The 24,583-nt window shown below is 36.6% G+C and overlaps 2 protein-coding genes across 4 annotated transcripts in view; both read left to right on the top strand.

Moving 5' to 3' along the window:
* Positions 1-10,122: 10,122 nt before the first annotated feature.
* On the top strand, positions 10,123-13,297 carry LOC121250447 (WD repeat-containing protein VIP3). Its single transcript, XM_041149578.1, has 2 exons — positions 10,123-10,535; positions 12,545-13,297. Exons 1-2 carry the CDS (start codon positions 10,197-10,199, stop codon positions 13,169-13,171), a joined length of 966 nt encoding a protein of 321 aa, XP_041005512.1. The 5' UTR covers positions 10,123-10,196; the 3' UTR covers positions 13,172-13,297.
* Positions 13,298-16,274: 2,977 nt separating this feature from the next.
* LOC121249885 (myosin-17-like) overlaps positions 16,275-24,583 on the top strand; it is a 31,440-nt gene continuing 23,131 nt past the window's right edge. For 2 of the 3 annotated variants that reach the window (XM_041148725.1, XM_041148723.1), the window contains exons 1-6: positions 16,275-16,588; positions 22,041-22,169; positions 22,390-22,533; positions 22,668-22,813; positions 22,892-23,048; positions 23,179-23,237. In XM_041148725.1, coding sequence (XP_041004659.1) covers positions 16,586-16,588; positions 22,041-22,169; positions 22,390-22,533; positions 22,668-22,813; positions 22,892-23,048; positions 23,179-23,237 — 638 coding nt within the window. In that variant the 5' untranslated portion in view covers positions 16,275-16,585. The remainder of the gene's footprint in view (positions 16,589-22,040; positions 22,170-22,389; positions 22,534-22,667; positions 22,814-22,891; positions 23,049-23,178; positions 23,238-24,583) is intronic. The other variant, XM_041148724.1, reaches the window with a different exon arrangement.

Raw genomic sequence — 24,583 nt, 5'->3', positions numbered from 1 at the left:
AAATGTTGAGATACTGACATTGGAGCAACGGTTACAACCGGTTATCTCGGGCAGTGGCTTTCCAATTACGTATTTGCATGATTCTAAGATGAATAGAAAACTACAAGCTACATATCAAAAGCTTGGGCTAGGCTTAGGTCTTCAAATGATATGTTATTAGATTGTGGGCTGGATTTAATTAAGAGAAGGGCTTCAATTACAAGACAGGGGACTAATATTTATGCTAGTAAACCATTTTTTCTAAATTGTCAAAGTGTTGCAACCCTAACTGAGAAATGTCTATCATCCAAGATGGTTTCGATTTAGGGCAAGGGGATTGTAAGTTCCACTAGTGTAGCATTTTCTCCAAATTCTCCAATTGTTTTGCTGAATTCATTGAAAAACAGTGCAACACCATTTGAGAAAACTCCATCATACACAGTGGGTAGTCTTTGGAATTGGAAAGTGAACAATTATCCCCAGCGTGCTCCAAGTAAGTTGCTCTCTCTTATTCGTTCAAAACTTGTTAATGATGTTGTGGTTTCGATTGGTACTCATGCCCAGATTGATTCAGAAAGGCTTTGTTCCTCAGATGATCATTGTTTGGTGGGCGTCCAAGTGTTATCGATGGGGGTAACTATGAAAACACTTAGTTGGAACTCCCGTGGACTTAGGAACCCACGAGAAGTTCGTGTTCTTCATGATTTAGTGTGAAGAGAAGCTTTCGAGGTTGTCTTTGCGATTGAAACCAAATCAATTATTAAAAAAATTGAGAATTTAAAATTCTATATTTTCTGGTTGTCTTGTTGTTAATTGTGAAGGGAGGAGTAGGGGGACTTGTTTTGTTTTGGTGTAAGGATATCGAACTAGAAATCATATCTCATTCTAAACATTATGTTGATGCTTGGCTTTCAGATTTAAGTACAAATTGTAAATGGCGTTTGATTGTTGTATATGGATATCCTGAATTTGGGTGTAGAAATAAAGTTTGACATTTGGTAAAATCCATATTTGTTGTTGTTAGTTGTCCTTGGCTTTGTTTTGGGAATTTTAACGAGGTGGTTTCTAATTCTAAAAATAATGGTGGTAGACTTCGGTCTGATTGGCAGATGAGGGATTTTTGGGATGTCTTGAATTCTTGTTATAAAAATTTAAACATAAAGGGTGTTTTTTTTACTTGGTCAAATATAAGGGAAGGAAATGCATTCACACATGAGAGGCTTGATAGATTTCTTGCAAATCCTGAATGGCTAGCCATGTATCCATCTACAAAGGTTAGTAATTTTGCTACTGCACATTTCGATCACAATTGTTTAGTTCCTGGTACAAGTGGACTTGTGTGTGTACCACGGAGGTGTAGGAAACGTTTATTTCAAGCCATTTGGGTTGGGGCTGAGTGGTGTGAAGATATTATTTCTACTTCTTGGGGCAATCAAAATTATACTGATGAGCTATTAATTTAAAGAAGGGTCTTACTCTGTATCGTAAAAATTTACAAGTATGGAAATACAAGAAGTTTGGTCATGTTAAAAAAGAGTTGGCTAAGAAACGGGTAGAATTGGATAAAGTAGTTACTGGTCCTCACTCAGTTTTAGGTGTCGTTTGGATTCGAAAATGAGTTGAGATGGGTTGTGAATACTAGTGAGATGTGTTGTGAATAGTAGTGAGATTTGTGAGTTACAATTGATGAATAGTAATGAATAGTAGTGAGATGAGTTGAGATGAGTTGAAATGAGTTTATATGAGTTGCGAATACAAACCTCTAATAGTCAAGAGGCTTAAATATGATATTAATTTGTTATTAGAAAGGGAGAGATGATGTGGAAACAAAGATCTCATGCTTTGTGGTTACATTCAGGGGATCAAAATCCCAAGTTTTTTTTTATTATAAAGCATCCCAAAGACAGAGGCGAAATTTTATTGATAAGCTTAAAAATGCGGAGGGAGTTTGAAGGGAGGGGGTGAATTGAAAAATGTTGTTCTGAATTATGTTTTAGATTTATTCTCTTCTTCTAATCCGAGAGGCATGAACAATGTAATTGACATTTTACAGTCTAAGTCATTGATCAAATGAATGATGTTCTTTTACATCTATATTCTATTGAGGAAGTTAAAAAATCTTTGTTTCAAATGCAACCTTTGAAAGCACCTGGTCCAAGTGAGATGTCTCTTATGTTTTTCCAAAAGTATTGGCATATTTTTGAAGATTTGGTACCTAAAATGATGTTGTCCTCTCTCAATCATGGTATTTTTCTTTCTAAGTTGAATGAAACTTTATCGTTATAATCCTTAAGAAAAGAAAGCTTGAAAAGATTTGAGAATTTCAGCCTATTAGTTTGTGCAATGCAGTATACAAAATAATTTTTAATATGATAGCTAATAGGCTAAAAGTTATTTTGCCACAAGTTATTTCTTCTAGTCAATGTACTTTTGTTCCGGGGAGGCACATCATGGATAATATTCTTCTTGCTTATGAGGCTTTCTACTCAATAAGAAAGCAAAGAAGGGGTGAAGGGCTCTTATTCAAGGCGACTTGTGTCCCTTCACGGAGTTTGCATCAAGGCGACTTATTGTCACCTTATTTATTTGTTTTTTGTGCTGAAGGGCTCTTATTCAAGATGCCGAGAATAGAAGATTGATCAAATGTGTGTAATGGCGCTCCAACAATGAGTCACTTATTTTTTGCTAATAACAGTTTGTTGTTTTGTCAAGCTACTATTGATGAAAGTTCTGCTATTAAACATTTGTTACATAATTATGGAAATGCATCTGGACAACAACTAAATTTAGAAAAAAAAAAGAATTATTAATTAGTAGAAATGTTGGTGAGGATGTGGTTAACGCTGTTAAGGATCACTAGAATGTGGAGTCCATTCAATAGCATGAACGATATTTGGGTTTACCATCTTTTGGTGGGTGATCTAAATCTGTCACTTTTCAAGAATTAAAGTTAAGAGTTTGGACTAAATTGTAAGATTGGAAAGAGAAACTCCTATCACAAGCAGGAAGGAAACTTTAAATCAAAATAGTAGTCTAAGCTTTACCTACTTATACTATTAACTATTTTCAATTGCCTAACTCATTTTGTAAGGAATTAGAGACCATGTTTGCAAGACTTTCGTGGGGACAACATGGATTTGAATGTAAACTGCATTGAGTTAGTTGGACAAAAATATGTGATTCTAAATTGCATCGAGGATTGGGTTTTCGTAATCTGGAGATTTTTAATCTGTCTTTATTTGCTAAACAAGGGTGGAGATTGTTGACTAACTCTGATTCTTTGTTGCTTAAGATTTTTAAAGCTAATTACTTTCCACATACAATTTTTTTACAGTCAAATATTGGGTGTAATCATTCCTATGTGTGGAGGAGTATTTGTACAATAAAGGATATTCTCGTTAAGGTCTAAAAAAATATCTTTCCTCCTTATGTGGCTAAGAAGATTAATCATATTCCATTACATTCTTGAATTATTGATAAGCTTGTTTGAAGTGGCAATAGAAATGGTATGTATTCTATAAAATCAAGGTATCATTTTACTATAGGGCTATTTAAACATGATGGGTGAACTAAAAACTTACATTCACGAAGGAAGTTAGAGTTTTGGCAGAAGTTATGGAATTTGTCTCTTCCTAATAAAGTAAAAAACTTTGCTTAGAGGGCTTGTCATAACAACCTGGCAACTAAGTTGAATTTGTTGAAAATAGATGTTGTATCTAATGGTTTGTGTACTCACTATCATTTGCAATTTGAAAATCTTATACATATATTGTGTTTGTGCTCCTATGTTAATCAAGTTTGGGTTTCTAAATGTAGTCAAATTTTACAGTTGCTTTTTGCTGAAACTTGATTTGATATTTTGTTGTGGCATTTAATGGAAGTTGATATGCTTTTAGTTCCATCTTTTCTTACTATTGTTTGAGGAGTTTGGAAATGTAGAGATCTTAGATTATTTGGGAATGTTGCTTGTACAATTCAATAAGTTGCTGATAATTGTCTTGAGTACGTGGCAAGTTTCAATTCTATTAAAAACTCTCAGTTGATTGTGAGAAAAGAAAATGTACTTATATAGTAATGCTATGCATTTCCTCTGTAACTCCAACTCAGGCCGACCACCCACTCCGATTCTGAATCCGACGGAATCGGAAAGTCAAACTTCAGAATTGGAGTTCAGAGTCGGAGTTGGAACCAATATCGGCTTCAAAGGTGGAGGAAGAAGAAAGGTGGAGGCTTGATTTGGGAAGAGGAGATATCAAAGGGAGTTAGGGCAAATGAGGAGCAGAAGGGGATTTAGGGCATTTCAAAGGGGATGTCAAAACAGTGCATGGGAGGAAAGGGGCATGCGGTGTCGATTCAAGCTGCTATTTTAGTTACTTACTTTTAGTTGAAAATAATGTAAAACACAGTAGTTTTGATTAATGGCCCTAAACGTTGTGCTTTAATAGCTGGGCTGTAGGGACCTTTATGTATTTTACTTGTATTTCTGTTAGGATCATGCAGATAAGGGGGAAAAGGGAATCGATGATTTCCTTATGTGAAATATGAGCTAATTTGTCATCTTCTTATGGGAGGTTTTGGATTCTTGAAAATCCAAGTTATCTTCAATGGAATCACTGTAGCTTCCATTGTTATCATCTACCTGTGGTCACGTATTGTCCTTCCTATTTTACTATGCTATTACATTGTCAGTACAGAAAAAGCATAACAAGTGGTACTTTGGAGCTTACGGTCCTTCCCTTCCATCCACCATCAACCGAAGCCATACTGCATTTACCAATCTAGAAACTCACCCAACTAGTGTGCCCATGAGTGATAACACCAAATCCAAATAGGAGAACAAGTAGCGCAAGGCTGAAGACCAGGAGTATGCCCTTCAGCAACTAGCTGAGAGAGTGGACCAGATTTCTGAAAAGCTTCGTATACTCTGGGAGCATCAACACCAGCAAATTATTGAAAATAGAAATAATAGAGACAGTGAGAGGAATGAGCAAAGAAGAGCATTAACCAAGGGAGTCAAACTTTATTTTCCACAATTTGAAGGAGAAAACCCAGCAAGTTGGGTATTTAAAGTCAATCATTATTTTGATTTTCACCAAACTCATCCATCACAAAAATTATTAATGGCTTCCTACCATATGCATGGTGAGGCACTGGTATGGTACTAGGATGCTTGGGACAGTGGTCATTTCACCAACTCGGAAACTTTTATACGGGCACTTCTAATTCGATTTGGACCGATAGCTTTCGACAAACTGATGGAAGCCTTGGCAAGGCTTAAACAAACCTCCACTATGGCTGCGTACAAAGCTTAGTTCGAGGTGCTCTCAAACAGGCTCAAAGGCCTTTTCTATGTGCACAAACTAAGTTGTATCATCAGTGGTTGGAAAGATGAAATAAGGCTCCTATTGAAGATGTTTAATCCTACAAGTCTAAATGTAGTGTTTGGACTCGCTAAGATTCAAGAAGAGTACATTCTTAGCACATGAAAGGGATTGAAAATATGAGGAGAAATGAGTGTTTTACCCATGGTAGGCAGGCCATCATTTGGGGGTGAGCATTCCATTGAAGGCAGTAGTAAGTGGACTAAACCATTCATTTCTACATGGAAGATTTTCTCGACCTTAATGGATGAGAAACGACAGAAGGGTTTATGTTATAATTACGATGAGAAATGGAACTCGAGTCATATTTGTAGGTCCTCCAAAATTTACCTATTGTAAGGTTATGAGAACATGGAGGAGGAGCAAACCGAGTGTGGGGAAGAAGGAGATCAATCAAAGGATGACAACTCAATGCTTACTAGAGTTGGAAGTAAATCCTGAGATTTACTTAAATGCATTTTTGGAACCCCTAGCCCGAGTATTATGAGAATGAAAGGAAGGGTTAATGATGAATAAGTGGTGATTCTAGTAGATTCGGGAAGCTCACACAGTTTCCTAGATCTAACAGTAGCTAAAAGAGCTAATCTAAAAACCAATCAGTCCAGTAAATTGGCAGGTGAGGGTGGCAAATGGAGCAATTATTCAAAGTGAAGGCCATTGTGACTCGATGCCCCTAAAAGTGCAAGGTATACAGTTATGTCCCTCTCTTTATCTTATTGAATTGGGAGGGTGTGATATTGTATTGGAGGTAAATTGGTTGGAAAAACTTGGTCCCATTGTATGGAATTTTTCAAAATTATCTATGCAATTTGAAAAAGATGGTCATAAGGTGGAGCTTAGAGATTTGGAACCCCAACCAATCTCTATTGAGGGTAGTAACAAGGCAATGTTGGCCTCGGTGACTAAGGGAATGGTTTTTTTGCTTCAGATTCAAGTGGAGAAAAAAGTATAAAATGTGGTTGTGCAAAACATTGAAGTTAGTGAGCTATTGAAATAGTTTAAGGGGGTGTTTGAGGAGCCCGAACTTCGAAGGGCTGCCTCTGGTGAGGAACTATGACCATAAAATTGTGTTAAAAAAGGGTACCCCACCTATCTCAAATCGATCATATCGCTGCCCCTATTACCAAAAAACTGAGATAGAGAATATAGTGGCAGAGTTGCTGAAAGCAGGGGTGACTAGGCCCAGTTCCAGCCCATTTTCCTTACCTGTACTGCTGGTACGTAAGGTTGACAGTAGTTAGCGCATGTGTGTTGATTACTGTGCACTAAATCAGCACACAATAAAAGATAAATTCCCTATCTCGGTGATATATGAATTATTGGATGAGTTGTGTGGGGCGAGGGTGTTTTCAAAACTAGACCTACAGTCAGGATATCATCATATTTAGGTGGTACCTGAGGACATTGAGAAAACTACTTTTAGAACTCACGAAGGACAATACAAGTTCTTGGTAATGCCTTCGGGCTTAATAATGCCCCGTTCACTTTTCAAGGGCTAATGAACCAAGTCTTCAATAAGTACTTAAGGAGTTTCGTGTTAGTGTTTTTCGACCACTTTTTGGTGTATAGTGGGAGCTGGAATGAGCACTTACAGTACTTAAAACAGGTGTTGGAAGTACTGCAGCAACACCAACATTATGCAAAGTTGTCTAAGTGTCTCTTTGGAGTGGAGGAGGTTGATTACCTCGGGCACATCATATCTCATGAAAAGATCCGAATAAAATTAAGTCTATGAATGATTGGCCCTCACCAAATAATACTAAGGCATTGAGGGGGTTCTTAGGCCTAACGGGCTACTACAGAAAATTCATTAAGGGGTACGGATTGCTTGCAGCTCCATTGACCAGTTTGCTTAAAAAGAATAATTTTGGGTGGAAGTCAGATGCTGAACAGGCCTTAATAGGCTAAAAGAAGTAGTTACTCAGCCCCCAGTGTTGAAACTTCCAGATTTTACTCGCCCTTTCACCATTGAGTGCGATGCTAGTGGTACGGGAAAAGGAGATGTCCTAATGCAATCTGGACCACCTATAGCTTTTCTAAGCAAAGTATTGAAGGAGGAGGCTCTTCTCTTATCCACCTATGAGTGTGAGTTGTTGGCTTTAGTGACGATTGTCCAAAAGTGGAGGCCTTACTTGTTGAGGCAATCATTTATAGTCAAAACTGATTAGCAAGCGTTGAAATTTCTACTGGAACAAAGAGTAGGCACGGAAGCACAGCAAAAGTGGCTTACTAAGTTGATGGGGTATGAAATTAAGATTGAGTACAAGAAGGGGCAAGAGAATAGAATGGTTGATTTTCTCAAAAGGAAAGGGTGATTATTCAGTAAAAGCAGTGTTTACTCAAATTTCACTTCCAAAACTAGACTGGGTAGAGGAATTGAAGTTGAGTTACCAACTGTCCAAAGAGTTCATAGATATTCTTGCCAAGGTAGGGGCACAACAGGAGATTCTTAAGGGAATTTCTATCATGCAAGGGTTACTTTTAAAAAAGGGAAGGTTGATGTTGGTTCCGGGATTACCTTTCATTAAAAAGGTGCTACATTATATCTATACTAATCCGATGGCTGGCCACACATGGTACCTCAAAACTTATTAGTGGGCTAAAAGATAATTTTACTGGGCTGTATGAAAACTGGATATTAAAAGGTAGGTGAAGGAATGTGAGGTGTGTCAAACAGTTAAATATGAAAATATTCCTCCTACAGGGCTGCTATAGCCATTGCCCATACTAGAGCAAACTTGGACAAACATCTCTATGGCCTTCATAAAGGGTCTACCCAATTCAAATGGGGCCTCAGTGATTCTAATTATTGTTGACAGATTTACTAAATATGGTCATTTTGTGGTCCTCTCACACCCATATACAGCCCAAGACATGGCCCAAGTTTTTATGGATGCAGTTTTCAAACTACATGGTTTTTCCAAAATAATTGTGTTTGACCGTGATTCTATTTTCCTAAGTTCATTTTGGAAAAATTTGTTTGAAATACAAGGGATTACATTAAACTTTAGTTCTGCCTATCACCCTTAAAGTGATGGACAAGCTGAAGTTTTGAACAAAAACTTGGAGGGTTATCTGAGGTGTTATATATAAACCAAGGATCTGGGTGCAGTGTCTGTCATTAGCCGAATGGTGTTACAATTTGAGCTACCATAGCTCAACAAAGCCGTCACATTTTGAGGCTTTGTATGGGTACCCTCCCCCAAGACTCATTTCTTACATACCTAGGACCTCAAACAATAATGCAGTGGATAAGGTGTTACGAAACAGATCACAAATATTGGAACTTGTAAAGCAAAACCTCAAATCAACTCAAGACCGTATGAAATTATTTGCAGACAGGAAAAGAATTGAGAGAGAGTTTGGTATAGGTAACTGGGTTTACCTACGTCTTCAGCCCTACCAACAGAAGACTGTTTCCTTGGCCACAACTTGAAGTTGGCCCCTCGGTTTCATAGGCCCTTCCAAGTGATCTAGAGGACTGGATCCGTCGCGTACCGCCTTGAGTTCCCACCGATGTACAAGATCCACACTGTGTTTCATGTGTCCTGCTTGAAGAAAAAAATCGATGCGAAAGTTTAAATCTTGCCTACTCTACTATCCACAAACGAGAAAGGGGAAGTTTTACCTAAGCCTGAGTAGATAGTTGAGAGCCTTATGAGGCAACAGAGCCACCGTGTTGTGACCAACGTCTTGATGAAGTGGACAGGAGCCTCTATGGAAGACAACACTTGGGAGAAACTTTGAGATCTCAGAGCCTTGTACCCACATCTTGTGGGCAAAGTCTTCTAAGTGTGGGGGATTTGTTAAGGTGCTGAGTGAGGGTCAATGACAAGAGGAAGAAGAAATGTGAAGGCTTAATTTAGGAAGACGAGATATCGAAGAAAGTTAGGGCAAATGAGGAGCATAATGGAATTTGGGGCATTTCAAGCTACTATTTAGTTACTTGCTTTTAGTTGAAAATAATGTAAAACACTGTAATTTTGATTAATGGTTCTAAACGATGTGCTTAATGGCTGGGTTGTAGGGGCCTTTATGTCTTTTACTTGTATTTTGATTAGGATCATGCAAATAAGGGGGGAAAGGGAAATCGGTAATTTCCTTATGTGAAATATGAACTAATTTATCATTTTCTTGTAGGAGATTTTGAATTCCTTGAAAATTCAAGTTATCATCAATGGAAATACTGTAGCTTCCATTATTATCATCATTCACCTGTGATCATATGTTATCTTTCTATTTTACTATGCTATTATATTGTGAGTACAGAAAAAGCATAACAAATGTCAAGAAAAGAATTCTTCTCAGTCTACTTTTCACACCATTCGGATTCCCAATTTCTGCCACTTTAAGAAAAATTCATTTTTATTTGTTTTCTTCGGCCACTTTTTCTTCCCAAGTAACCAAGTTTTCTTTTATTTGTTTAACTGTATTGCTGCACACAACACTCTCTCTCTGCGCGCGCTATGAGATTCTTGGCGTGGCAAGAAAGAAAATGATATTTTTTTTTATAAAAATATTTTAATATCAAACCGAGTTGTATAAAAAATATGTTATTTTTATATAATAATATTTTAAATTGAGGATAGTTTTATAAAAATATGTTTATTTTTATAAATTATTGTATAAAAAATGCCACAGAGTTGTGAAAATAATTGAACTCTTACTTTTTTTTTTCAATAAATAACCAAAATTAGAGAGATTACTCAGTAAAAAAAATATAAAAATAAAAATAGAGAGGCACGTCCGCCGCACGTGAATAAAGTAGACCAAAGACAAAAGGAAAGAGCAAGAACGGTGGACTAGGGTTCGTTCGTCGGTGCTCGTACTGGCAAAATGAAGCTTGCAGGCCTGAAATCCGTCGAGAACGCCCACGATGAGTCGGTGTGGGCGGCTACGTGGGTCCCGGCCACCGATACCAGAGGTGCCCTTCTACTCACCGGGTCTCTGGACGAGACTGTGAAGCTCTGGAGGTCCGACGAACTCGTCCCGGAGCGCACCAACACGGGCCACTGCCTCGGCGTTGCGTCCGTGGCGGCTCACCCCTCTGGCCTCATCGCCGCCTCGGCCTCTCTCGACAGCTTTGTTCGGGTCTTCGACGTAGATACCAACGCTACCATTGCTACTCTCGAAGCTCCGCCATCTGAAGTCTGGCAATTGCGCTTCAATCCCCAGGTAATGGGACCAACTATCCCTTTCTTTTTCTTAAGAATTATCTCTATTTTTTCTTTTGGTTTATGAGAAGTGGTTGAACAGAAAAACAGCTAAAGTTTCGATTTATGCTTTTTATTTTTTGCCCTGTTGAACCTAATTCAAGTTTGTGGGCTTGGTCCTGATATACCCGGAAATCGTTAGTGTTTCTGTAAAATCGAATTGTTCGTTATTTTTTGTTTCAAATCGTGTGTTGAGCTTCAATAATGTTAGTTATTAGTAGTTCTCTTTTGTATACTCCTGAGCTATGCCTTAGTACTTGTTTTAATAAAATTTTATTTTACGTACAAAAAAATCCGTTTTTATTTTTCGTCATGGTTTTTGGTGGGCGGGGTGTTGTATAAAAAGAGCTATCTGGTGGCTTATGAAAGTTGAAAGCTTAGTGACTCAGAGCGTCGGTCTTTTATGTGTTTAAATTTGCTTGTAATCGATCTCATATTTCCGAGCCTTGAATATGTTTTTCCTCTCTCTCTCTCTCCAATTAGCTTGTACATGAATTTCTTCTACTTGTTACAATGATGGCTTTTGGTTCTGATGTTTCATTCTCATTGGAATCGAGGAACTCAGTTTGAGTCAGTTTATTACTTGCTATGTGATTGGTTTAGTTTTTGTTGCTAACCTCGAGTAGTTCATGAGAGAGGCACCGTGGATTGACTTGGTTGATTGTTGTCGTGGTCTAATTTTTATCATATGTTCGTATTAAGTATAATGGCTTTTCAAATATCTATCCTGCATCTGCCAAGCGCTCGTAAGGAATTTCAGCTTTGCTTTTCTAACTTTAGAAACACTTGCATATTGGGAGCCCTCCTCTCTCCATACCATTAGAATTCCAATCGGTGGCAATGCCAGCTTCTTAGAAATCCATTCTTGGCCTTGGCCCTTCACTATCGGCAAGTTAGAAGTTTAGAGTGACTTCAAAAGTTGGAATTGTTTGTCATGTTCTGTGGTTGCACTTCTTTTGCTTATTTATATTAAAAAAATGGTACTTGTTTTGTGCTTAACATCTATTCTTCTATGTTGTGTCTGTAAGTTGTACTTTGTATAGAAGATCAACATATTCTATCTAAATATAAATATTTGTTTTCTAGTTTGTGTTTTGGTTTCCTTGAACAGAGGTTTTGTTGCTCCACATTATTAAAATTCTTGAGAAAACACATGCCAGGCCTAGATATTCATAAAAAAGAATGAAGAGAACATGTCTAAATAATTTTTATTTGAAAGCTAGTATTTTTATTTTATGTGTACATATGCAAGTAACAAGGATACTAGAAGAATGAGTGTAGAGTCCAGCCCATTCACTTGAATCAGTTTTTGCACATAACAACACTCAAAGCTAGCTTTCATGCAATCATGCAAATCATCTATCACTTCACAGAGCATAAGTTCCTTTTAATAGGCTGCTAATGTCAGTTCATTAGAAGACTTGAACATTATGGGCTTGCTGTGCAATTGAAAATAGCAAAAGGAGAGAAGATAATGTGTTAATATTCAAAATTCAGGACTAGCTGAGAGAGAGAAAATCAGGGAATATGATGTTAAACAGCATGCATGCTGTTATGGTAGCCGAGTCAGGGGCATTGGGTAGCCATGAAACCATGTTGCCATTCTTTTTTGTCTGCTTAACAAATATGATTGGCTTCCTGTGCAGTTTGCACATGCAACTTGTACGTTAGATATGCCACCTTGTATTTGCAAGATGATCCAAGTTTTGCTTCTTTCATTTTAACAACTCTGTATGATAAAAGCGGCAACTCGGAACCCATGCCACTTTGTATTTACAAGATAAACCAAGTTTGTTTCTTTCCTTTACATGACTCCTTATGCTAAAAGTTGAAACTGGGCCTTTGCACTTTTAATGAAATTCGTATAACTTATACATAATAAAAAACATAATAAAAAAGGGTGGAATCTGGGAAGTCCATCATATTTTGAATATTTGGTGCAGACTTGTGCTCACAGTAACTGCCTTTCAGGGTTCCACTCTAGCAGTTGCTGGTGGGGGTAGTGCGTCAATCAAGCTTTGGGACACTGCCACGTGGGACTTGGTTGCCACTCTACCTATTCCTCGTCCAGACGGTCCCAAGCCCTCTGATAAAAGTGGCAGCAAGAAGTTTGTCCTATCAGTTGCCTGGAGTCCTGATGGGAAGCGACTTGCTTGTGGCTCAATGGATGGCACTATCTCAATTTTTGATGTGGCTCGTGGAAAATTTTTACACCACCTTGAAGGACACTTCATGCCTGTGAGATCTCTGGTGTACTCCCCCATTGAACCACGGCTACTCTTTTCCGCCTCGGATGATACACGTGTGCACATGTATGATGCTGAAGGAAAATCCCTGGTTGGAGTCATGTCAGGTCATGCAAGCTGGGTATTGAGTGTGGATGTAAGCCCAGACGGGGCAGCTATTGCCACCGGCTCTAGTGACACCACCGTGAGGCTTTGGGATCTTTCAATGAGGGCGGCTGTGCAGACAATGAGTAATCATTCAGACCTGGTTTGGGGAGTGGCATTTCGACCGCCAGGAGGGAGCGGTGTTCGGGCTGGTCGGCTTGCTAGTGTGTCGGATGACAAGAGCATATCGCTTTATGACTATTCCTGAAGTAATTGGCATGTGGAGGGTGTACACAAAAAAAATTGTGTTGTTATAACTTAATGGTTACTAACTTTTTCATATTTGATCCCATAAAATATTTGGTTTCTTCGTTTGATCTTCTGATTGGCTATTGATTTATTATATGAAAGATGCTATTCATCATCATATCATGACCCTGCAAGTGAAATATCACAAGTAGCATTTCAATCATTTAATACCACATTATGAGATAATACGGAGATGATGATTAAAAATAATAATGAGAAGTATTACTCTTAACTGATATGGTGCATATTCATATCATAAATATGCCAGATTGTGGTCATATTTTAGAGAGAAATAAAAAAGTACCAAGTTTATAAAGAGTTTAACGAAAACACAGTACAAATGAAGTGATTAGATGTACGTCACGATAAAATTATTTTATTGCAAAATTTGTTATTTTTAATTTTATTGTAAGATAACTTATAGTACCGAATTACTAAAATACTCTAAACAAATATGTGGTTTATCTTCCATATTGTCTCTATCGTAAACATAGGGTATTTGTTAAGTTTATGAAGAGATTAACGAATAAAAGTAAACTCGTAAACTGATGTAACTTCATATGATATGTTAAATCTATTTTACAATAAAAATACTTTTACAATATGATATATTACATTAAAACACGTCAGTTTATGAGTTTAGTTTTATAAAACTCCTTGTAACTAAAGCATTTTTCATTTTAGAATTTAAGTTTTATATTTTAGTGTTTTAATTTATTTCTAAATAATCATATTTAAAAAAATTGTACACCCTCTATGTGGCATCTTTGAATTCAACAGCGTAAGAACCACTCAACCTTAATTCTATGAATGTATATCCTAAACTTTTACACTCAACCTTCATTTTTTTTTTTTTTTAATCCCATTTCAATTTTGGATGCAGTCAATTACGTGTTACAGCTTCACTTCTATATATTAAAGATCACTTGGCGTCTGAAAAAGTGAAGAAAACTCCGCATATCGTTCACTTCCACTTTCCATAAGGAAAAGGAAAACACTATGCCTACAAAAAATATCTGCTGAATTTACCGAAATTTATTTTATTTTTTATGTTTTTACTTAATAATTAAGTAAGTGTTTTTAAATGAAAACATGATTTTTTTATTTAAAAAAATATTTAAATAGCTTAAAAATAGTGAAAGAAAAGATAAAAAATATATATAAAAAAAAGATTTGTAGTGTTCGGTAGAAGATTTTTTCTACCGGTAAAAATCTTCTGTGGACGTAGTAACGTCCTAAGGAAAATATAGTATGTCCCATGGTTTTGCTCTCTTATTTTGACTGTTCATAGATTTATTTATTTATTTTTAAATTTATTTATTCTACTTAACAGTTAAAGAAGTGATTATTAGTGTATTGATTTATTTTTTTATTTTTTAAAATATTTAAAAATGTTTAAAAACTATAAAAAAAAAATCAAAAAATACAATTTACACTAAGCGCACGCCCAGCGGCATAGTAGCAGAGTCGGTTTACTTTTTTGTTTTATAAACCTAGTGATTTCAAGATCGAAAAATATAAACCAATGGGTGCTGACATATTATTTGTTAAATTTCGGTAAAAAAATGGAGATTATAATTATTTACTTGCATCAAGTTTGGATTTTTATTATATATGAGTCAATCTTAATTGGTATTGGAAAAATAAAACGAAAAATAGGAAATTGCGATGACAGAATATAATAAAATAACAATTTTGATTCCAAGACTTAATCGCAAGGACGATTTAAAACATATTTTTCTAGAACAAGTCAAAACACCATTTTCTAAGGCTTTATTTGGATTTGAAATTCACTTTAATTTATCTTATCTCATCATTATAATTTTTTTAATTTTCACATAAAATATAATAAACAATTCAAAATTTTTAAATCTCAAAACAATAATAATATTAAAAATAATATTCTAATAATATTTTATTCAACTCATCTAAAATTATCTTAACTCATCTCTGAATCTAAACGGGAGCTAAGAGTACTATTATAGTTTGAAAAAGTGAACATGACCATTGAACAAATCAATAACATGACCATCCCAAATTAATTGTGACCATAAATTATTGCGTTATTACGTGAAATACTTCATAATAATTATTATTGATCGTAACTCGCATCAAAATGTCTAATTTTAAAATTTGAATTTTAAAACGTCTGTTAAATTATTAATTATAATGCAATCCAATAGTTAAAAAATGATTAATTTTCTATTTAATTTCTGTTACATAACAGATGTAGACAAAGCTCGCGCTATAAGCACGAATATATAAATGGACATTGGGTGCTATAAACACGATTATTATCAATTTTTTAGTTGGGCATATGAAATTAATTAATTGGATTGGAAGCTTTCTAATCATGGATTATCTTTACTTCTAATAAAAGCTTGATTATTCTTCTAGAAATAGCCTAAAGTCATGACCTCATCATGGCTTAACTAGATTTTGTAAACTCCCTTATTAATCAAACTCAATTTTATCATATATTGTTGCAAAATAAAGTCTTACACTTATGGAAGTAGGTTTAAGTTGCGTTTGAGTAATAATATATTTTCAGATATTTTATGAATAATAGTGAAAAAATTATGATAATATATTAAATAATGGTAAAAAGTAGGTAAAAAATAATAATAAAATAATAAATGATATTTTGAATCAGTATCCAAACTAGATCTTATACTTCAATAATAATGTGTCGGGTGTGTCGATAAGCAAGATTGCAAATAAAATTTTCATACAATATTTATTTTGTAATAACTAAAGATCAATATTATATCAAAATTCAAATATTAATTTTATTTTAATTATTTGTAATTAATAATATAGGTCAAATTTAAGTCGACAATAGTTCAAGTCGTATACAAGTCAATCATAATCCCATGAATTTAATTGGACAAGGGTTTTTCTTTGAGGATATCCAGCCCTCCATTTCCGACGGATCCCAGCTGACTCACTTTAGACACCGCGCGGATAAATTGAGAAAAAAATTAAAAATTATTTTTTTAAAAAAAAGAAATTAAAAATTTAGAGAGAGGGAGAGAGAGAAACAACAGGGAGACAGGAGAGAAGCTGAAACTTGCTTTTCGTGTGTGTTGTAAATATATAAAATCCATCCACAGCTCATTTTCTTCAAGACAGAGAGAGAGACCAAGAAAAAGGAAGAAAGAAAGAAAGAACCTCTAGAGAAGAGGGCAAAAGGGAAATCAGAATCCTCTCTCAGAACTTTGTATTCTGCGAATTATCATCTTCTTTCAGCTCTCTTTGCCGTTTATATTCACAAAGCTGCCACTCCGATCTGACTCACTGAGTTCGGTTCTTTTCCAGTCGGTCCCGCCTCGGATGAGTTAGAGACCGTGATCGCCTTTTTTCTACAATCTTTATGGTAACTCAAATCAAATAAAGAGACCCTAGATATATATACACACACACACACACACTCACACACGCATATATTTGTTTCTTTTTTTCCCCGTTTGGCTGATTGGTTCTATTTGCTTGACTCTTTGATTGGCTGAGTTGAATCGGCTTTCATATGTTTTGGAATCTTAGCTTGTGCTTGAAATTAATTATTTCTTTATTTTGTAATTATATTATGACATATAACTTTGAAAATTATAGCATAAAGGCTAGGAATCTTGATATTTTGGAATGGGTTTTTTGGGCAAAATGTATGTCTCAAAATAACTCCTGTTTTATCACCTGCATTGTTGAATTATTGGTTTAGTGCATACTTTGTGGAATTTGAGTATATGGCGGGCACCATTGAAAATAATAGACAACTCACTCCGTTATCTTATAATTCATAATTGTATAGTTAGAGGAACATCATAGTGCCTTATGATTAGCCCAAAGTTGACAGGGATTGACGTTTAGTGACTGACCGAGTTCAATCATGCCCTAGGAAAGAGATATTGATCTAAGTAATCACCTGGTCGAAAATAATTTTCGTACACATCGAGGGGATCAGTACAAGCTGATGTGGCTTGGTCTTGGTTCAAATTAGTGGGATTAAGTAGACCATTTTGCTTAAAGAGAAGCGGGGTCTGATTGCTGTGCCTTGTGAGTAAGAATTTTTGAGCTCAAGTCGTTTGCTTGTATGGCAGTGTTTCTGCATGATGGTGGAATTGCCACCTAAGGAATAATTTTGACTTAAGAAATGGAACCATTGGTTGGAGGGCTGTAAACAAACTATACTACTCGAGTTTCGGTTAAACGCAAGTTCGGCTCAAATTCGTTTATTAAATGAGCGTTCATGAACACAAAATAATGATCAATTTATTACACAGTACAACTCTTACAAAGCACGGCTCGACTTGTGTAAGCTTGTATAAACTTGAATAACTTTGAATTTATTGTTTTCTATAGCAATATCTCTATATGTATAATGAAAACATTTAAAATGTTGAAAGGGATTAGAGCAAATCATGTTCCTAATGCTAATATGTTACTTGAATCCTTGTGAATCTAATTCCTAATATATGTATATACAAAATTTATAAAGATATTGGCAAAAAGTCAAAATTTTTAGATAAGGTTTCGGTTAAACTCAAGTTCGGCTCAAATTTGTTTATTAAATGAGCTGTTCATGAACACAAAATAATGATCAATTTATTACACGGTACAACTCGTGCAAAGCACGGCTAGACTCTTGTAAGCTTGTATAAACTCAAATAACTTTGAATTTATTGTTTTCTATAGTATTATCTCTATATGTATAATGAAAACATTTAAAATATTGAAAGGGATTAGAGCAAATCATCTTCCTAATACTAACATGTTACTTGAATCCTTGTGAATCTAATTCCTGATATATGTATATACAAAATTTATAAAGATATTGGCAAAAGGTCAATATTTTTAGATAAAGTTATAAAATACAATATACTTTATAAAGTTATAAAAAGAAATATAATTAATCTATTTTATCTAAATGAAGCAACTCACGAATAAGCTCTAACTCGCTCGAATATTAAATGAACTGTTAATGAACATAAACCTTGTGTCGGTGGGGTTGTTGATAACTGAGGAGGCTGCGCAGCTGGGGTTGTCGACGCCGGGAGGGCCACGGTCCAGTGGAGCGACACAGACTTGTGCATCAGAATTTTGTGTGTTGCCTCCCGTCACGACGGCCATGAAGGTGATGTCCCCGGTGCCGGACATTGAGTTACTTCAGCATCCTGTAGATGAGAGGTTGGTAGTGTTGCTAGTAGGGTTGGAGCATTATGGGATGCCACATAAATTCCCGTTGGCGACCCCTGTGCCGATGGTTGACCTCCATGCCGTGCAGGTGCCTATAACAGCGCCATAATCCATTAATGTAACCGAGGAACACATAGCTGTCATCTCAGACAGTGTGGGAGGTGTGGGTAATGAAAAGGAGGTTAAAATGGAAGGGACTCTGGTTGTATTTGAGTCTACAGAGGGAGAGGAGATGGTGGTTGAGGGGTGGGAGGATGCAGAGGGGGGCAGATCCTCTTTTTAGGTGGAAGAACCTACTCCCTTGAACTCATCCGAGGGTGTCAAATTGGGTAATTCAAAATGCTATGGAGATCAAGCATTGTGTAGGGATTACATGCGAGGGTTTTGAAGAAGGATTTTTGGCATTACTCACAGCTATAGAAGCTGGATATGCGCAATCCAAAGCTGATCCATCCCTTAATTTGGCTAAAAAAAGAGAAAGGGAACTCGAGAAGCTTACGTGGGCCATGAACGATGATGGAGGGGAAAGGAGCTCTAGCTGGGGGTGTCTCAAGGGGCGGGCAACGGCGGTTCCTATATGAAGCCAAAAATAATATCATGGAATGTAAGGGGGCTGAATGAACATAACAAATGGCTCTAAGTCAAAATCTTACTTCGCCAATGGCAGGGTGATATTATTTGCTTACAGGAGACCAAGTTAGAATTAATTACTAGAAAACTAGTAATTTGCTTACAGGGTGGGATTTTTCCAAACTTGTTGGGAAGTGATAAAGGGTGACCTTATGCTGGTATTTCAAGAGTTCCATAATAATGCTAGATTTGAAAAAGTCTCAACGCAACAGTCCACTTTTCTATATTGGTGAATGGTTCATTGGTGGGTTTATTTGACTCCTCTTGTGGTTTGAGACAGGGGGATCTGCTCTCCTCCCTTACTCTTTTTATTCGTCATGGAAGCTGTCAATAAGATGACTGTAGGCCTTGTGGAAGGTGGTTTTCTCTACGGTTTCTCGGTGGGGAATGGTAATTATGGCGCTATCTATATTTCTCACCTGCTTTTTGCTGACGATACCCTCATCTTCTGTGGAGCAAATCATGGGCATATCCAATCTTTGAGGGCTCTAAGCCTCTACTTCTTTGTTTCAAAGTTGTATCGGGTTTGAGAATTAATCTCTCAAAGTCTGAATTGGTACCCGTGGGGACTGTCCCTGAAGCTGTGACTCTAGTCTCTCTCTTGGGATGTAAGGTATCTTCGCTACCCCTGAAGTATCTTGGTTTACCCTTGGGGGCTTCCTTTAAATCAGAGCAGATTTGGAATGTTGTGATTAAAAAGATGAAGCGCAGATTGGCATCTTGAAAGCGGTTGTATTTGTCTAAAGGTGGTAGGCTCACTTTGATTAAAAGTACTCTTTCTAACCTACCCGCTTATTTTTTGTCCTTGCTCTCACTCCCAGCAAAGGTTGTCAACAATATTGAGAAGCTACAACGCGACTTCTTGTGGAGTGGATTGGATGAATTCAAATTTCATTTGGTCATTTGGTCAATTGATCAATTGTTTGTACTCCAATTTCTAGGGGTGGACTGGGGATTCATAACTTGATGAAGTTCAACCAAGCCCTATTGAGTAAATGATTGTGGTGGTACCAACACGAAAGGGAGGCCCTGTAGAAGTCCGTTATAGCTGCACAGGTTGGGGTGGATGGTGCTCGAATGAGGTACGCAGTCCATATGGGGTGGGTTTGTGGAAATACATTATAAAGGGTTGGGAGATCTTTCGGAGACATGCACATATTGTAGTGGGTGACGACTCTTGTGTCATATTTTGGTATGATAAATAGTGTGGTGAACGAAGCCTCCAAGACGCTTTTCTTGTCATATTTGAGCTCACACAAGCAAAAGATGCAGCGATAGTGGACCTCTTGGCCTTTTCTAGTGGCTCCTCCTCAATGGAATGTTGATTTCACCATGGCATTCCAAGACTGGGAGTTGGAGGCTATCACAGAGGTCTATGTGGTACTATATTCCATAAGTATGACTGAGGGTACAATAGATAAGATGATCGGGAGCCCTTCCAAGAAAGATAAATTCACTGTCAGATCATCTCACAAAGTTTTAATGAGCCCAGGCATGCCCACATTCCCATGAAAGCTCCTTCAAAAGCAGCTTTTTTTGTTTGGACAACATCATTGGGCAAAATTCTCTCTATAGATAACTTAAGGAAACGTTGGGTAATGGTGTTGGATTGGTGTTGCTTGTGTAAAAAGAATTGTGAATCAGTAGATCATCTGTTTCTACATTGCGAGGTGGCCAGGACCATGTGGGATGACTTTTTTGCAGGAATTGGATTATCATGGGTCATGCCTCTTAGATTGGTGGATTTTCTGGCAAGCTAGAGAGGCCTTCGAGGTAATCCACAAGTTTTAGCAATTTGGAAAATGGTTCCTATACATATGTGTTGGTGTATGTGGCGAGAAATGATAGAAGCTTCAAAAACCGTGAGAGAATAGAAGCTTTGAAAACCGTGAGAGAACAATGGAGGAGTTGAAAGTTTTCTTCTTTAAAATATTGTTCTTATGGGTGGAGGCCATTGTTTGTAATAGACTAAATGTCCATGACTTTTTACTGCCAGTTGTAAACTCTAGTTAGGTACTTCTCATGTATACTCCATGTGTACTTGGGTTATTTCTATGAATAAAAATTCTTGACTACCGATAAAAAAAAAAAAATGAACATAAAATCCAACTCGATGAAAAGCTCAAGCTCAATTGATGTTCAAATAAAAAATTAAACGAATGAGGCTTGACCACCCACTACTCGCACGGACTCGACTCGTTTACACCCCCACTTGGGAGTGGTGGGTAGTGTATGATGCTGAGAAATGGTTAGTACCATGTCAATGGTGGAAAATGAGGTTGGGGACACAATGCTGGTGTCTTCCAAAGTGTTGTTATATCCGTGAGCTTGGCAATGACAGTTAGTCTTGCTAGTTGCTTGTCTCTTTCCAGAGTCTTTGGCGGTTGGAATTGCAAATCACACTGTTAATTTATTTTGAATGTCTCACATATATGATGTGCCACAACCTTGAAGAAGCATTGTGGCAAGTAGGAAGTTATTTTTGATTGGCAAGTTCAAGTGTTTGTGTACTCTTAGGCCAACCTTTTAACACAAACACTTGAAATTGCCAATCAAAAAAGAAGAATTGTGATGTCATTCTTCTTTTTCTTTTTCCATAACTAAGTTCATATGGACCTCTCATGTATGTTCATATTCTTGTGATATAATTCAAGAAGTATCGACTATAAACTTTATCTAGTCATACGAGGCAGTTTCCACCATGTACACTTTGAATTGTGATTTAAACGTTTTGCTATCAATTTCTGTTTTTCTACAAAGAGTATGTAACCAGTTTTTGGGTGGTTTGACATGGACTGGTTTCTAATTTAACATCTCACCTTTTTGTCTATACAATTTCTGTCAAAGTAGGAGAGAAGACAAATTTCACCAGTTCATGTTACTTATTCCAATCTTTCTGTTATGCCCATGGATTTTAGAACAGTTTTGTTTGCTTAACTTCTTTAAAAAACACTTATGTTAGATTGATGAATCTTCTTTAAACGTATGATGTGCTTTGTTTGTAGGCTGGACCAGATAACATCATTGTAGGTTCTCATGTGTGGGCTGAAGATCCCTCACTGGCATGGATTGATGCCGAAGTCTTCCGAATTAATGGTGAAGAAGTTCATGTGCAAACTACAAATGGGAAAACTGTGAGTCAAAAGGGCTTATCTGTTGCATAGAATCTATGCTACTTAACTTTTGGATACAAGTAGTTTTATTATATATACATATTGTATTCAAGTGTAATGGTTTCTGAGGCAAATTTACTTATAATTTCATTTGAAGGTTGCCTCCATATAATTTAAAAATTTATTTATAATTTGGATTGAGGGTTTTATTGTTTTCACTGACTGGGAAAAATAATTGCAGGTTGTTACAAATATCTCAAAAGTGTTTCCAAAGGATACCGAAGCTCCTCCTGGAGGTGTAGATGACATGACAAAGCTTTCTTATTTGCATGAACCTGGAGTTCTGCATAACTTGGCAACTCGATATGAACTTAATGAAATTTATGTAAGATATTAGAGATTTTCTACCCCCTCCCCCTAACCCACTCTTTTGTTCACGTGGTAAAGTGGATTTTGAATTGAACAAAAGAAGAATGTTACAGACAGTCTTATTATACTCTTTTTTAACTACCTTCCCAGACATACACTGGAAACATCCTGATTGCTGTAAATCCTTTCCAAAGATTGCCACATTTATATGATACTCACATGATGGAACAATATAAAGGAGCTGCATTTGGAGAGTTAAGTCCTCATGTTTTCGCAGTTGCAGATGTTGCATACAGGTAGTTGACATATATATTCTTAGACGTCATACTTTTTTCTTTCATGCTTTTATTGCATTTTATACTTATATTTGACAGGGCAATGATCAATGATGGAAAGAGCAACTCAATTCTGGTTAGTGGAGAGAGTGGTGCTGGTAAGACAGAGACAACAAAGATGCTTATGCGATATCTTGCGTACCTTGGTGGTCGATCTGGAGTAGAAGGGCGGACAGTTGAACAACAAGTTCTAGAAGTAAAATTAAGCTACCCTTTTCTATGGCTTAGAACTCTAGTTCCTTAAAACTATCTCAATTCTTGATACATGTCTTTAAGGAGTGGAAATGCAGCCTGACTTGGATTTTCTGGTTGATTAATTATTACAGTCAAATCCAGTTCTTGAAGCATTTGGCAATGCCAAAACTGTCAGGAACAACAACTCAAGGTGAGTATATGTACAATACCTGGCTTGACAAAATAATCACTGCTCTAATACATGATCTAGAGGCGTAACTGCAAATGATGAAAAAGCTGGATTGCCCGTGAGTGGAGTAATTGCAAAAATAAAAACATCAAGGCAATGTTTGGTTAAGTCATATTTCAAAATTTTTCAAAATTTCAACTTCAAACCATGCATCTTTTATCTCAAAAAGAATTTAGTATTCAATGTTTCATCCAATCCTTGGCCTAGATTTTAGTGAGAAGTAAAAAACACAAAAATCAAAACAGAGATATCCCAAGGGGATGTTTGGAAATAAATCTCATCCCATTTCATTTCCTTCCCAAACATCATTCAAATATAAATACTTTTCAAATTAATCATTATAACTTTGTGAAACTAATCATTACAACTTGTCAAAATAGTATGTAATTGCCGAATCAATGGCCTTGAGTGTTCTGTATATTATATCTAGACTTTAGAATGCTATACATGGAAAGAAAATAAATTCCCAAATGATTCTAGCCCTAATTCTAGTCCCATAGATGGAAACTATATTCTGTCAAAACCATATGCTAATTGTACAAGCATAAGTAAAAGAAGGAAAGAAGAATTATGGACATCAAGGTTGTTCGTTGACAGCTGCCCTCAAATTGATGTGAGTTGATTAACAAGCATCAATTTGCTACTTAAGAAGCAATGTCGATAGCAAGTGAGAGCTTTGGTGAAGATATCAACAATTTGTAGTTCAGTGGAAATATGTGGAAAAGTGATAACATGAGCTTCAAAGGCTTCACGAATAGAGTGACAGTTGATTTCAATATGTTTTGTTTGCTCATGATAGACAAGATTGGCTGTGATCTGTATAACACTCGTATTATTGGCATGTAAAAGGGTAGGATTGGTATCAGAGAAGTCTAGCTCAACAAGCAAACATCGAAGCCAAATAATTTCGGAACAAGCAAGAGACATTGCCCGGTACTCAGATTCTGTAGATGACTTAGAAACCCTGTCTTGCTTCTTACTCTTCTAGGTGGTCAATGCATCACCAAGCCGTGATGGAGAGACATGTATTAGCACAACCGGCTCAATCAACGTCGCTATAAGTAATAAGTCGAGGAGAATTGCCTGTAAGACAGAATAAGTCACGGGCAAAAGTGCCCTGAACATAGCGTATGATCCTACGGACAACGGCCAAATGAAGATGACGAGGGGTCCGAAGAAACTGGTTGACTTGCTCTATTGCAAAGGAAATGGCCGGTCTAGTAATGGTGAGGTAGCAAGGCTACCCACCAACTTCTGGTATAAATTGGGATCAACAAGTAGGTCACCCTCCTCTTTGCGACACTTGA

Source organism: Juglans microcarpa x Juglans regia, chromosome 2D (genome assembly GCF_004785595.1).
Source record: "Juglans microcarpa x Juglans regia isolate MS1-56 chromosome 2D, Jm3101_v1.0, whole genome shotgun sequence".
Lineage (NCBI taxonomy): Eukaryota > Viridiplantae > Streptophyta > Magnoliopsida > Fagales > Juglandaceae > Juglans > Juglans microcarpa x Juglans regia.
This window is presented reverse-complemented; position numbering and strand designations above follow the sequence as displayed.